General features: G+C 44.3%; 1 protein-coding gene across 4 annotated transcripts; it reads left to right on the top strand.

The window, feature by feature from the left end:
• Positions 1-2,047: 2,047 nt before the first annotated feature.
• On the top strand, positions 2,048-12,967 carry C12H16orf46 (chromosome 12 C16orf46 homolog). Of its 4 annotated transcripts, XM_037877992.2 has the most exons (5): positions 2,056-2,195; positions 2,603-2,834; positions 3,798-4,031; positions 6,214-7,230; positions 12,273-12,967. In XM_037877992.2, exons 2-5 carry the CDS (start codon positions 2,628-2,630, stop codon positions 12,915-12,917), a joined length of 2,103 nt encoding a protein of 700 aa, XP_037733920.1. In that variant the 5' UTR covers positions 2,056-2,195; positions 2,603-2,627; the 3' UTR covers positions 12,918-12,967. The 4 variants fall into 4 exon arrangements, with proteins under 4 accessions (XP_043382429.1, XP_037733920.1, XP_037733922.1 ...); XM_043526494.1 differs by lacking the exon at positions 3,798-4,031 and having other exon boundaries at positions 2,048-2,195; positions 2,595-2,834; XM_037877994.2 differs by lacking the exon at positions 2,056-2,195 and having other exon boundaries at positions 2,684-2,834; positions 3,892-4,031.
• The last annotated feature ends 2,929 nt before the right edge of the window (positions 12,968-15,896 follow it).

The following is a 15,896-nucleotide window of genomic DNA, read 5'->3' as shown; positions in this document are numbered from 1 at the left end:
CCTGCCAGCCACTCCAGCCCTCTCCCACTGCCTTCCCCCTTCTCCTGCTTCATCCCTTCATCCCCTACCCCTCCTGCCACTACCCCCTCCCTCAGCCCTGCCAGCCACTCCAGCCCTCCCCCTACTGCCTTCCCCCTTCTCCTGCTTCATCCCTTCATCCCCTACCCCTCCTGCCACTGCCCCCTCCCTCAGCCCTGCCAGCCACTCCAGACCTCCCCCCATTGCCTTCCCCCTTCTCCTGCTTCATCCCTTCATCCCCTACCCCTCCTGCCACTGCCCCCTCCCTCAGTCCTGCCAGCCACTCCAGACCTCCCCCCACTGCCTTCCCCCTCCTCCTGCTTCCTCATCCCTCCATCCCCTACCCCTCCTGCCACTGCCCCCCCCTCAGCCCTGCCAGCCACTCCAGACCTCCCCCCATTGCCTTCCCCCTTCTCCTGCTTCATCCCTCCATCCCCTACCCCTCCTGCCACTGCCCCCCCCTCAGCCCTGCCAGCCACTCCAGACCTCCCCCCATTGCCTTCCCCCTTCTCCTGCTTCATCCCTCCATCCCCTACCCCTCCTGCCACTGCCCCTCCCTCAGCCCTGCCAGCCACTCCAGACCTCCCCCCATTGCCTTCCCCCTTCTCCTGCTTCATCCCTTCATCCCCTACCCCTCCTGCCACTACCCCCTCCCTCAGCCCTGCCAGCCACTCCAGCCCTCCCCCCACTGCCTTCCCCCTTCTCCTGCTTCATCCCTTCATCCCTACCCCTCCTGCCACTGCCCCCTCCCTCAGCCCTGCCAGCCACTCCAGCCCTCCCCCTACTGCCTTCCCCTTCTCCTGCTTCATCCCTTCATCCCCTACCCCTCCTGCCACTACCCCCTCCCTCAGCCCTGCCAGCCACTCCAGCCCTCCCCCCACTGCCTTCCCCCTTCTCCTGCTTCATCCCTCCATCCCCTACCCCTCCTGCCACTGCCCCCTCCCTCAGCCCTGCCAGCCACTCCAGCCCTCCCCCTACTGCCTTCCCCTTCTCCTGCTTCATCCCTTCATCCCCTACCCCTCCTGCCACTGCCCCCTGCCTCAGCCCTGCCAGCCACTCCAGCCCTCTCCCACTGCCTTCCCCCTTCTCCTGTTTCCTCATCCCTCCATCCCCTACCCCTCCTGCCACTGCCCCTCCCTCAGCCCTGCCAGCCACTCCAGACCTCCCCCCACTGCCTTCCCCCTTCTCCTGCTTCATCCCTCCATCCCCTACCCCTCCTGCCACTGCCCCTCCCTCAGCCCTGCCAGCCACTCCAGACCTCCCCCCATTGCCTTCCCCCTTCTCCTGCTTCCTCATCCCTCCATCCCTACCTCTCCTGCCACTGCCCCCTGCTTCAGCCCTGCCAGCCACTCCAGACCTCCCCCCATTGCCTTCCCCCTTCTCCTGCTTCATCCCTTCATCCCCTACCCCTCCTGCCACTACCCCCTCCCTCAGCCCTGCCAGCCACTCCAGCCCTCTCCCACTGCCTTCCCCCTTCTCCTGCTTCCTCATCCCTCCATCCCCTACCCCTCCTGCCACTGCCCCCTCCCTCAGCCCTGCCAGCCACTCCAGCCCTCTCCCCACTGCCTTCCCCCTTCTCCTGCTTCCTCATCCCTCCATCCCCTACCCCTCCTGCCACTGCCCCCTCCCTCAGCCCTGCCAGCCACTCCAGCCCTCTCCCCACTGCCTTCCCCCTTCTCCTGCTTCATCCCTCCATCCCCTACCCCTCCTGCCACTACCCCCTCCCTCAGCCCTGCCAGCCACTCCAGCCCTCTCCCACTGCCTTCCCCCTTCTCCTGCTTCCTCATCCCTCCATCCCCTACCCCTCCTGCCACTGCCCCCCCCTCAGCCCTGCCAGCCACTCCAGACCTCCCCCCACTGCCTTCCCCCTTCTCCTGCTTCCTCATCCCTCCATCCCTACCCCTCCTGCCACTGCCCCCTCCCTCAGCCCTGCCAGCCACTCCAGCCCTCTCCCCACTGCCTTCCCCCTTCTCCTGTTTCCTCATCCCTCCATCCCCTCCCCGCAGTCTGTTTGTGTCGCACCTCGCACCCCATTGCTCATGCGCTCATTGCCGCGCTCCGCCCCCGCCCCCCGCCCCACCGCGTCGCCCAGGGTAACGGCTTCGGGGTGGGAAGGGGGCTGCGAACAACCGCAGTGGCCTGCGCGGCTCCATCTCCCAGCGCCCCGGGACCGAAAGGTGGGCGGGGGGAGCAGCACGGGGGGCAGGGAAGAAGATGGGAACGGGGGGACGAGGGGGAGCCTGGTGGGGCTTGGGGGAGTGCGGGAGGGGGCAGGGAAGAGCCCGGGAATGGGGGGAGAGGAGAGCCTGGGAATGGGGGGGGGGGGCGAGGGGGAAGCGCGGGAAGGGGGGGGATGTAGGTGGAAAGGGGCTGGGGGGAAGTGGCTCAAAGAGTAGCCTAAGCTAAGGGACTGGCATAAAATACCCAATTCTGGTTCTTTAGTTAAAAAAATCCTTTTGGGATTGGGTCTTCAGGGAGGTCAGTGGTGCAGCAGGCCTAAACATCCTTGGGTAAAAATTAGGATATCTGAACAATAATTGCCAGATAGATTATCTAAGACACAGATCTTTTTGCACCTTTAAAGGGTAGAAGCTTGGGGTGCTGGGACCATGATGAACTCCTCCAAGAAGAATGAAGTAGATTTAGAAAAAAGCATTACCAATAAAAAAGCAGAGGAAAGCAAGTGGCAATGTATCTACCCAAATGAGAGGAGAGAGAGGAATCAAGTTTATACTCTTCTTGACATCAGCGAGAATGCATTTGAACAAGATGAAAGATCCTTGGAATATGTCATCAGGACAGGATGGGAGGAAGCTGTAAGTTACATTTTATGTCTTGAAAAATGACTTAGCCAAAAAAAAATTCTCAAATGCAGTTTTGGAATATTAGCTAACAATGGCTATTTAAAAATTCATTTGTTTTGATACAATGTAGTTTGAAAAGTCATCAGATACTACTCTGGATACCTTAAAGCCTCTAAACCAGAGTCAAAGTTGAGAATGGGGGAAATCATGACAAATAAACAGTTGATTGTTTTAAACAAGATATTTAACACTACAAATGTTTAAAAAAACACCAAAAAGCTAGGAGCTTCAAAATAGTTGTAGGGAGCTGCTTAAAAAGCAGAGGTAGCTATGGAGTAACTTTAAGAACATACTGAAAATATTGTTTAGGGTTTTATTCTTAAACTAAACAGAGATCTAGTTTGTTACAGCTGCAGATTAGTCAGAATGAAATGGAATGTCTGTCACTGTCTTGTAGCATAGACATATGGAATATTGAAAAACCTCACTAAACCTCCAAGTAAGTTCCTCTCCTGTAGCTCCAATGAAGTTGAATAGAAGGAATATTAATAGTGGTTAGTATAAGTGGTACTCACATTTGTTTGAAGTAATCCTGATTAAAGCTGCTTCTTGCCTTTTTACCTACAAAAAAAAGATGGGATTCTTGAAGAAAAGGAAAGTAGGGTTGTGATGGTTCGGATGCCTTAAGAATTTGGTGTACATTATTGATTATATCAGAGTAGTAACAAATAGTTCAGCTGAGGGGACAGTTCTCTTGTGTCACAGAGGGAAATGGCTTTTGAGGCTTCTGGTTTCTGTAGTTTTAAGATTATGAATTTTTTAGAATGACTGTGTGAGTACAATGGGTTCAGGTCTTCCCATTCTAGGGTAGGGTTACCATATGTCCAGGTTTTCCTAGATATTGCCTCTTTTTTTGAGTCTCCGTCCTCTGTCCAGGTGGATTTTTCAAACAGGAAATGTCTGGGATTTTTTCAGAGCAGATGCTGCAGCTCAGAAAGAGTCCTGATTAGACCGCTTCCTGATTGGTATCTCCCCTGCATCAGCAGCTGTTTGGTCCATTCCCCTGCAGACAAAGCTGCCAGATCCTGCCCACCCAGGCCTAGGGAGGGGGTCCATAGGGAGGCACTGTCTGAGGTCTGTGGCTGCATCCTGGGCTTCTGCCAGCTGTCCTGCCACCATGACAGGGAGCGACTCTGCCCCCCACCTCCAGTGAGTACCACTGATACAGGTATCCCCTACTGCTCCTCCAACTGTACCTCCCGCCAGTTCCCCCTCCCAGTGTCCTCTTTTGGGGAACCTGAAATATGGTAACCCTATTCTAGGGGGGCTTAGAAGGTCAAAAATAACTAAGATAAACAACTGTTTTCTATCCAGTGTTAGGTGTGGACATACACCAAAGACATTCTTGTGTTAAAGTTGTCTTCCTCGTCCCCCTGCAGTAATGCAGTCTTCTAGACTGGTTTCTTGTAATCTATATTTAGGGCAGACCTATCTGTATAGAAAAGCTGTTTTTGTGGTTAGGAATACAGTTAGTGGGGTGAGGATGGTGTTGGGTAGTCCGATTATTTTGTTGTAACTTCTTGAGTTGAGTAGATATTTCCAGGTCTAAGTTCTCTGGTACCTGCTGATATAACTGAAAAGCTAAGACTTTCTAAACTTTAAAGGTGTGATCTACAAAGCTTAGGTGTCTACGTCTTGTATGCAGCACTTCTGCACTCATGAAATTCCTGCTGGGCTGCCACCTAACCCTGGAGACTAGTGGTTTTCAACTGGGGGTCCATAGACTATGTCTCAGGGGTCTGCGATAGGTAACTATGAAAATTAAATTTCAGATCTCAGGAAAGGCACTCTGTTTTTCTGACCAATCAAAAGTATGTGAATACCCCCACCCACAGGTCAAAACCTGGAAGTATCATCATTACCATAGAAGCTCACAGTTCAGCGCCCTTTCTCACGCTGCATCAAATGCTGTGCTCAGCACGTGCAACGTTTATAATTGAATTCTATTCAGTCAGTTTTCAGTCTAAGACTTCTATGGTAGGGGTCCGTGGACCACAGGTTGAATTTCCAAAGGTGAATTTCTAAAGTACAATGTTGGGGACTAGGAGAGAGACACTTCCATTTGAAAACTTGTAGGGGGCTGCAGATGAAAATAAGGTTGAAAACCACTGCTGTAGATGCTTACGCCAACTCTGCCTAACTTTCCACTGTAAAAGTTCCCTAGATGCTTAAGTTTTTAGACTCTGGGGCATCCAGATGCTTATCTCCCACCTCGGCCCCAAAGTGATTCACAAGCCAGGGGAAGGTAGGTATTTGGCTGCATAAATCAGGTCTGGGGCCTAAGCAGCTAGGTGGCCTTTGAGCATGACTCCCAGATCAGGTCCCATTCAAATTCATGTCTCTTCCCACTCACTGCTTTTTAATGTAAATGGTTTTCTCATAATATAAGCAAGTCTTTCCCAGTTCCTTGTACTTTGGACTGTGGCGCAAAAAGAAGCTTTTCTCTTCTCCCAGATTGGTTGCAAAATCCCTTCTCTGTGTAGGTGATGTGCTTTTTGTGTCCTGTTTCCACCTCTAGTTTATGGTCACTACTTCTATATTTGGTAAGAGTGTCTTAAATTTTCACATTTAATTGTGCAGAGGTAGGCTGCTAGTGTAGAGCTCTGAAGAGGGATCTTGTAAAATGGTATTTCAGTTATTGAGCTCTTAATTTTAAGCAGTCAGTAGCAGGTGATGTGGTTTTCGCCTCTCAACTGGAAGTTTGTCCTATTGAAGCCTGCAAGAGATTAATATTAGTGAATCAAAAGCTAAGTAAAATCCACTCCTAGTCAGCAGTCTAGTTGTCAGCAGTGGAACGTATGTTGTTTTGATTGTTTGATTGAAATGGCACTAGAAATGCATTTGTTTTGTACATGGATCATAAAAGAAACATCACAATTCTGTTCTGTACTCAGTTTAGTAAAGAAGTGGGAACTAAGGAAAGCTATAGTAATCTCTCAGATCCAAGACTTTTGGAGGAAGAGAACATGTTTTTCTTTCAAAGATAATATAATGTAATGGAAATTGGATTTTTCATGGTCCTGGATATTGCCTCTGAGGCTTGCAGTGTAGGACTCTGTAGAATAGCACTGCAAGCATAAAACTAAAACAGGCATGAAAAAAATCCGTGGAGTCTACTGGTTTTCCTGTCAATAAAAAACTTCTTCGAATACAGGGTTTTTTTAAGTGGGCCTGGCTAAGAATAAAAAACTACTTGTTAATTTGGCCCAAACAATAAACTTAAGTAGCATCATGAGTGCTATTAGTTAATCATTACTGTTACATTGTACATAATTTTTTTTTTGTGAAGGAGCAACTAGTATTTAGATTTAACGTATTTCTCTGTTCCCAGGTACAAGGCTGGGGTAAAGCTGCTCCGTTTGCTTGCGTTCAGTTGCAAAATCAAGCTAAGAAATCAAGGGCAAATGAAACCGTCAACAGTTGCCTGTTTTGCTTAGATATGAGGCAAACTAATGACAAAAGTGAGAGCCAAGAAACCAAGACTACAAGAGATCAATCAAAATCTGTTTGCAAATTAAGCACATGTGCTGTAGATGATACCGTTTCAGAAAAGAAAGAGGTTCCAGTCCATTCTAGTGAGCCTTCCAATTGTTCTACAACAGATGGAACTAAGAGAGAAAGCTGTAATGGCAAGTTGTGCTCTATTCAGACATTTCAAGGTGAAAAGAAAAGTTTGCCAATAAAGGAATACAGTATATGGCACCCAGAAAAAATGAAAAACCCAGAAGCCCTGAAAAGTAAAGCTATAAAGACCCCTGAGTCTACGATGCCTGCTCCAGATAGCTCTGAATCTTCAAACTTAAAGTCTTTGCTGGTATTGCCACCAGTGAAAGATGCAACTCCAAAAGATAGTGCAGATCCTTCTTTTAAGAAGAATAAAGCAGCTATCTCCCAGGCAAATCAGAAAATGCTCAATGCTACTTCAGCTGAGACTGCTTCCAGTAGTAAGGGTACTAAAACAATAGAACAAAAGGGGGGGAAACAAACTGACTGTATCATTCATGATACAGTGAAGGAGAAACAAATTCACGAACCATCATCCTTTGTCCCAAAGCTTCCAAAAGCATCATTCCTGCAAGGAGGCCCTGAGCAGTTACACTGGCCCTGTGCTCTTTGGCCAGATAGAAAAATTATAACCACTTCTAATTCTGTTTCTTTGAGAAAGTACAGTCATCTTGCTAACATGCAGTTTCTGCATACAAAAGGAATACAGTACACAAAACATGATGAGATCAGAGGTCCTTTCACCAACAGTATTAAAAACAGAAGTCTTTCAGAGGCCAAGCAAGGAAATGAATCAAACACACAAGCGGTGCAACTGCTTCCTGGACTATTCCCTTCCTTAACGGTCAGCCATGTTGCAATAACCGCAATGTCTTCTAGACTGACCTAACATTTTTATACTGTAACTTCATGTCATTTTCTTCTATTTGTTTGAACTCATTATATGATGAGAAAAAGATTGAAGATACATTGTACTTGTGCTCCTTGTGAGCAGAGACTGTCCATTTGTTAACTTCTGTAGGTGCTACTTATATGTATCAGTTTATAATACTATGCGTTACTTCCAAATAATTTAATTTCCAGCTTATAGATTAACTCTCTCTGTCTATGGTAGACAGTATGCTAAATCCCCATTGCCCCATATTAATTTATTTAAAGTTCTACTGGAACTAAGTGCATTCACCTCATTCAGGTGCAGCCCTCATGAACAATTAGACTGTGGGGCAAGCCGGGGTGCGAATCTATCCCACACCAGTCTGCTCTAAACTGTCCATGTACACCCTGCTGCTATATGTTAAGTTTGTCAGAGTGCTTTGAGTTAGTCCTCCTTAGCTCAAAGCACTTTAACAATCGTTAATGCACACAGACAGTTTATGCTACACTAGCCTGCCATGCTCTTAACTGTCTGTGTGCATTAACGATTGTTAAAGTGCTTTGAGCTAAGGAGGACTAACTCAAAGCACTCTGACAAGCTTAACATATAGCAGCAGGGTGTACATGGACAGTTTAGAGCAGGGCAGACTGGTGTGGGATAGATTCGCACCCCGGCTTGCCCCACAGTCTAATTGTTCATGCAGACAAGGCCTAAGTATGGTCATGGGGTACCTGGCTCAACAATGCATTTTAGCACAATCTTGAGTTCATCCCTATTCAGCAAGCCACTGAAGAATGTTCTTTGTTTTAAATATGTGCTTCAGTTTAATAGAGATCCATGGGGCTGAATATTTGCTTAAATGCTTTGCAGAACTGGGACTTAAAAGAGCTGCAGAACTAGTCAAGTAGCCCCAGGAACAGCAGCTCTTTCACAGTGGCCTGGTTAAATGTTCACTTACCACCTTTCTACTTATTGATTTAAGTACTATTAGTATTTTTTTGGGTATGCTTCCTTGTTTTGTTTTCATGTTTTATTAACAGAGGCCAGACTCATCTATTATTAAACAGAGGGACTTGGATATCAAGTTTTGTCTGTGTTAAATGTACATTTCATTTTGATTAATTAGCTGTCACAGTTTCCTCCATAAAATACAGGTTAAATTTGCATTCACAATTTAGAATAGCTTCAATAAAAATTATCCACATTCAAAATGACTGCATGTTTCTCAGTAGTCAAAGATTTTCTGTGACTGGCAGCCACTTATTTATTCTCTCCCCCTTTTTGATGCATTTGACAGTAACTTGGAAGTAATAGGGAAGATAATACGAGTTAAAAATTCCCAAATATCACAAGTTCCACTCTTACGCCAGAGCTCTTAACTTACCATCTAGCTGATTTAAGATTCAGAGAATCAGTCATAGGAGATTAAAGTTAAATCCAGAATTCATATTTTTATAGTATGATACTTTCAAAGCAGTTTACAGACTTCTACATATTAACTATTTACTCACCCTCATGTATGCACTGCTTTAGATCCAGAGAGAGAAAGCAAGCTCTTTCTAGGCAGTAACTAGAAGCAAAGGCTAAGTAATGAAAGGACTTCTTTATTTTAAAAAACTACATGAAGAAATTGCCCACTGTTGATGTGCAATAACCTCTAGGGGAGAAATACAGCAGCCCTTCAACAACACACATCACTGTTGCATAATAGTTTAGGGCAGATGTGAATAATGGTGTTTTCCAATAGAAGTTATTGTGGGAATTAAAGCAGAGTGCAATGGCTTATGTCACTATTGTTCATTTGTGAAGTGGTCAGGCCTTCTATTTGATCTTGAACAGCTGCAAGAGATCACTTGAAATACAATATAGTGGTTCTAGTGTGGAGGGAAGAGTGCCACCTACTGAATGTTCAGCTAGTTGTGGTGAGAGGGGAACCCGTACCACACTAGGTGTTAGGTATTCAGCTATAACTGGAGATGAATTAATGCCTTTTTAAAAAAAACTTCCTTTATTTTACTTCCTTTTCCTGAAAAGTGATTATGGAAAATAAGCCCCTTTGACAGCAGTCACTGGTGGCAAATTCAATATCTTGCGATAAATTTAGAGAATACCTAGTTCTAAGATAATTATTTATATGAGTTTGGGTCAGGAGTAGTGGGGTCATCCTCAAATGGGAACAAAATCATCAGTTAGATAGCCTGGCTTTTGCAGAGTGTACTGGGGCAAAATTACTGAGCCATTATCTCTTACAAGACCTGGTGTTTTATTTCAACGAGGCTTTAGCCTGAATATTGACCGTAGGATTTGTCCCTGTATTTCCAATGTAAGATTCCTTCCTTCCTCCCTCACCTTTCCTTAAACATTTAGAAGAGTTCTTTTTATAGTGGCTAGTTTTGAAGACATCTGATATGCTGTGGTGCTTGTTTACTGGTAGAAGTTGTAGACATATGTGAACCACCACAAGAAAGATACATTTAACTAGAAATCCAGCCAGGACAATGAAAATAAATTCTTCTTACCTACATTCCATTCTGTGAAGTAATGGATTTTATGGTGCATCTGGCATAACGAAGAATTGAGTGCTTTGTATTATAACTTTAGACCACAAATACTATAGCAAGATAGTTCGTTTTTCCACTTGGTGCTCTCATGCTTTTAAAACAGGAATGAGAATACACGGTTATTTATTCAAAAACAGAACTGGCTGTAAATAGTCTTAATGATTTCCACTCACTGTTTTTTGAGGAAATATCTATTGTATTTTGTTTACAAGAATCAAGGCAGTAGAAAGTCCAGGGGTCTGTCTTAACTATGCAATTTTATCACAGTACTACAGTTGCACATGTATGATAATATCGGTCAGAAGAGAGACATCATTCGGTAGGTCAGTTCTCTCTCTCTCTCCCCAACATCCATTTTATAATAGACTAACTCCTTTTACAATAATATGCCCTGTTCTATATCTGCACTTGTCTTGTGCTTTTAGGTAGAAACACCCTAGCCAGAAGGACAACAGATGCAATCTGCCTTATTTTTATGGTCTTAATTAAAAGTAGCAGTGGTAGTAAATTCTCTAGTGATTTATACCATAACACTGTATTTAAATGTAAAATATCCTTTTCTCTAGAAATAAACTGACATTTATGTGAGCAGAGATATTTAAGATATATTTGAATAAGCACTACAAGTAGGATGCTGGTGTCTCTCTACTAGTCCCCAACATTGTACTTAATTTTAAAAATATGCTGTAAAAGAAACATCAGAAAACCATTAAGACTAAATTAGATCCTTCACAAATAACCAAAACATGTAGAAAGAGCGAATCAGTCCAAACATCTGTTTTCCAGTCTTCAGACAGTACTGTGTACACTTTTCACTAGATAGCACTATTTAAACATTATATAAGGACCTGTGAAATTACTGACATTTCCATGGCCTGAAAAGAGAAAAGGTGGTGTCTATCAGACAATTGAAAACACTGACGCTTTAAAGAGAAAATAGAAAAATGACCGATTAGAAGGAGAAAGCCACACCATCCATGTTCAGTATAGTAATTAAATAAACTTGCATTAACTGGATGTCAGCACTATTGATAGTAAATTATTTGACAGATGATAGGAAAAAGACTCTGGTTACAGCAGAAAGTTATGAGCCTTGCTTCTGCAATGTCTAAGTTTTATGGGTGTATTAGATAAAGAATGACTAAAAATATCTGTAAATTCATTTTTAAACACCTTGATTTTTTCCTTAACCTTTGTATTTCATTTTCAGCAAGAGTATTTATTGTATTTGTGATAATTAGTTTCACATTCATACCCCCTCCCCATTCTTGTAGATCTAATTTAGATTTTATAAATTTATTAGGCATTTTAATTGGAGCTTTGGTAAACTACATGTAACACTTATGAATACAAATATTTAAAAACTCCAAACAAAAACAAATTAAAGATCAGAAAGGCAAAAGGACATTAATTTCCTACAGTTAGAGAGTTTGACTAGCAGCTTCCATTTTGGTCAGAGAATTGAGACAGGGAGAAAAGGGGGTCATAAATGTGCCAACCAAACCTCAGGAAAACATCAAACTGTGTAGAGGCCAAAAACTGCTCAGTTACTTATTTATATCATTATAAACAGCAAAATTTGGCATTAAGATGTTAAGAATTGTTACAGCTACTCTATTGCACTCATTTTTCAGAGACAGCAGGCCAGATTCCAATGTCAATTACCCCCAACTGAAAAAAAATATCAAGAATTTTTTACATTAGAAGTATTGCACACTGTAAGCCTGTGACAGAACCAAGACTAAAACTCAGCTCTCTTGCCTCTAAATCCTTTTCTCCAACCACAGAACCACCCTTTCTTCCCTCCACTGTCTTCTGTGGAGTTGTTCTGGATTTAGGGTGGCAAGGCTGAGATCAGAATTTGGCTCAGAGAGTAGAATGCAATTGTAGCTGCGTGGGTGAACTTGGAGACTGTGCTAAGGTGCGGAACACCACAAGAGTTCCTCTGAGTGAGTTTCAGCTTCCTAGACAATTGCACTTACAGGTGAGGATTTCATGGCAGATCAGAAAAATTCAAGTGAGCTTTTGCAAAATTAACCTCGGGTTGATTTGGGTTGGAAGGAAAAGTTTTTCTTTTGCAGGACGATATGAGATGTTGAAAAGTCATGGAAATCTGTGAAAGTCATGTCCCTACATAACTGCCCCAAAACGTGCACAACAGTCATCTCTTTATATGACCACAAAAAGGATGAAAAGGACCACAAAAATGTCTCCTGCAGATTTAGGACTTGCAGGAAGAGCTGAAAATAACTTTTATAAGGGAGGTCAAGAGTAAAAAAGTCCTTAGTAAATTTCAGGTGCTTTGGTTCTAAAGAGCATTTGAAGAATTATAATCAATTAATATCAACACCACAAATATACTTAGCTACTGCATTAATGATTTTTTTTTATTTTTACTGTTATAAAATCCACTTATATTAATGTGCATTTAACATGCTTTTGTACCTCCAGGTAAAAGGCTGCTGTAAAGATGCTCCCTTCACCTGCTACCAAGTACAAAATAAGTCTAAAAAACCAAAGACAAAGGAAACAGTCACTCACTTACCTCACATAGATATAGCACCATCTACCAAAAAAGAATTGTCCCAGGCAACCAAGTCTATAAAAGATCGATCAAAGCCTAATTGCAAATTAACTACACATGCTGTAGGAGATAGTGTTTCAGGAAAAGAAAAGGTTCCAGTCTGTTGCAGACACTCTCTCAATTTTGCTCCTATGACAGATAGCACTAAAGGAGAAAGGAGTAATGGCAAATTGCATGCTACTCAGACTCTTCAAGGTGAAAAGACTACCAAGAACTTGCCAAGAAACAAGTACAACAAAAGGCAACTGAAAAAGATCATAAAAAAAGCCCTGAAATGTAAAGATATGAGCCTGCTACACGTAAGCCATGGTAATCCTCATGAAAGCCTGAGATGTATGACCTTAAAGACATTACTGGTTCTGCTTCAGCTGAAAAAAACAGCTCCCTGTTTGTATCTAGAACCTTCTGTTAAGAAGAGGAAAGCAATTTCCATCCGGGGAAATGAGAGAAGTCTCAATACCGCTGCAACTGAACCTGCTTCCTATATCATAGTACTAAAAGCAAGAGGGTGAAAAGTGACTTGTTGACAGCATGAACAATACAGAGATGGATCAAATAAAAATCAATGCACCACCTTTTTTGGTCTCTTACTTCCAAATGTCTCATTCTTCGAGAGATTTCACGTCTGTTCTGCAGTAGGTGTTTGGGTGCTCCAGTGCACAGTTTTTACCCTGAGCACAAACCATCAGGTCAGCCTGAGCACCCTGTGCTTTCTCTCTCTCTCTCTCACACACACACACACACACACACACACACACACCGTGTAGGCATAAAGAGCTAAGCTGCCAGAGACCCTCTTCAGTTCCTTCCTACCACCCGTGACAGTTTAAAGCTCCCGGTCCTTGCTTCTGCAAGTCTTTACTTGATATCTGTATATAGGACCTGTAGATAGTGGTTGTGAATTTAAAAAATAAGTTTTTGTGGTTTTGTGTGGTTCTGGCAACCAGCTTGGTGCTGGGCCCAGTATTGGTGATATGCCATATTCTCCAGATTTCAAGCTCTGCCACTCTTGTGGCAAGACAATGCCTAATAGTGACCTTGACCCCAACTGCCTTGAGTGCTTGTGGGAAGCTCATGTGAGTGACAAGTGTGGCATTTGTAAGGTTTTCAAACCCCATTCAAAAGATAGACCGGGCAGCCAGATTAAAATATCCGCCTATTGAATTGGCACTACGGCCTCCATCTCACTACTCTACCTTGGTCAGGGTACCCATCACAGCGGCCTCAGTCAGTAGTACATCTCCAGTCTACTGATACCGAGAGGCAGATCGGCCTCACAGGTGCCAATGAAGAGACACTGGAAATTGGACGTGGTACCAGGGTCCTCAAAAGACTCAAACAGGATAAGGTCTTCTAAAGACTGAGGAGGGTGTTTAAAGAGGAAGCACCTCTAAACAGGAGAGTTCATTGACTCCAAAGCCCAGCGTAGGCCTGTTGAGACCAGCTATTGGAGCACCTTCATTGACATCTCCTTGTGCCATGTGTCTTCCCAGTACCATATATTCCTGAGGTGTTTGATGCCATCAGAGAGTTGTTGAAACTCTTGGTGCTGCCATCACCGGTTCAAGAGACTCACCTGACACCATTGGCTAAGACACCTTTCAGCACCTTCACCTCCTCACTGAGCAGCTCCCGGGTGCCAGTTAGGCTAGCACCATCTAGGGGAAAGCCACAGATCTCCCAGGCACCCCTGTCTTTAGAGTCTGAGCTTCTTCACTGGCACCAATTGGCATGGCATCAGCTTGATCTCAAGAAGCAGCTTCTTCCTCACCAGATTTTGAAGTGAGATCCTACGTATCCCAACCTAGTCGGTCTCATCTGGAAGAGAGCCCTGATTTCTGCATCAGTATCAGCTGGGAACTTATAGAAGGGACCTTTGGACTATGCATGTTTTGGGATGGGGAGGGCTCAGCTGAGCCACCTGCAGATGCAGGGTCTCTGGTCTCCCGAAGAGCTCAGTATGCACAAACATCAGGGACATGTGGGCTATCCATTTAGTTTCCATGACGTTCCTTCCTTGCATTAGAGGAAGGGGCATATTGTTGCTCACCAGCAATACAACCACCATATTTTATGTAAATATGTAGGAGGAGCCCAGTCCTCACTGTTCTGTTGGGAAGCAATCCTGCTCTGGGACTTCTGCATCAGTAACTCTATACTTTGAAAATGGCCCACCTCCTGGGGACTCAGAATATGCTGGCAGATCACCTGAGCAGGTTGCTTATCCATCACCATGACTGCTCCCTTTGCCCAAACATAGCAAGGTCCATTTTCCAGCTCTGGGGAACTTTCCAAGTTGATCTGTTTACAACAAGGGACAACACAATGTCACCAGTTCTGCTTCAGAGCAGGACACAGCCCAGGTTCATTGATGGATGCTTTTGTATTGCACGCTTTTCTCCCATCCCTCTTCTGACAAGAGTTCTGCACAATGCCAAACAGGACAAGGCCAGTGTCATGCTAAAGGCCATGGCTTGGCCCCATCAATGCTGGTTTTCACAGCTCTCGGACCTCTCAATCAGTCCCTGTTACTCCTCCTTCACACAGACCTAGTTTTGCCGAATCACAGCCACCTCTTCCATTCCAACCTTCATGCTCTTCACCTGACGGCCTGGAGACTTCATGGCTAACATCAGCAGAGAGGTTCTGCTCCAGAGAAGTGCAGGAAGTAGTGCTGAATAGTACAAAACAATCAATGAGGACAACTTACCTGGCTAAGAGAGAATTTTTCCATTTGGTCAAGGCTGAAAGGGGTCGCCCCCATTCTTACTTCTATTCAGCAAGTGTTGCACTATCTTTTCTATCTGAAACATCAAAGATTAGTAGTTAGCTCCATTAGGGTACACCTAGCAGCTATAACAGCATTTCATCCTTGTGTGGATAGCCACTCCTTTTTTTCCAACCTGATTTTGTAAGCTTTTTAAAGGGTTTGGATAGGCTGTTTCCACATGTACAGAGTCCTATTCCAGCATGGAGACTGAATTTAGCCTTAAAGCTGATGGGTCCCACCTTTCAGTCTCTAGCAACCTGTTAGACCTTTCAAAGAAAGTAGCATTTTTAATAGCCATTCCATTGGCCAGGTGAATAGGGGAGTTCAGGGCATTAGTATCAGATCCTCCATATTTTTTTTTAATGCGGACAAAGTCTACCTTTGTCCACATCCAAGGTTTTTTTGTTTTTGTTTTTTTAAATGAGACAAAGTCGTCTCCTCTTTCTATATAAGCCAACCAGTTTTCTTAACCTTCTTCCCAAAGCCTCATGGTAATAAGGGAGAGGAGTCATTCCAAACTCTACATGTTGGAAGAGTGTTAGCATTCTATTGGAACAGACTAAAAAGCTTTTCCAGTCTTTGTCTCAATTTATTGTTGTATTTGCGACAGAACGAAGGGCTGCCTGGTTTCCATGCAAAGGATTTTTGTTGTAGATATCTAGTTGTATTCGCCTAGGTGACCAGTTGGCTAACATGAACCCTCAGGATAGAGTATTGGGTC

Source organism: Chelonia mydas, chromosome 12 (assembly GCF_015237465.2).
Source record: "Chelonia mydas isolate rCheMyd1 chromosome 12, rCheMyd1.pri.v2, whole genome shotgun sequence".
NCBI lineage: Eukaryota > Metazoa > Chordata > Testudines > Cheloniidae > Chelonia > Chelonia mydas.
This window is presented reverse-complemented; position numbering and strand designations above follow the sequence as displayed.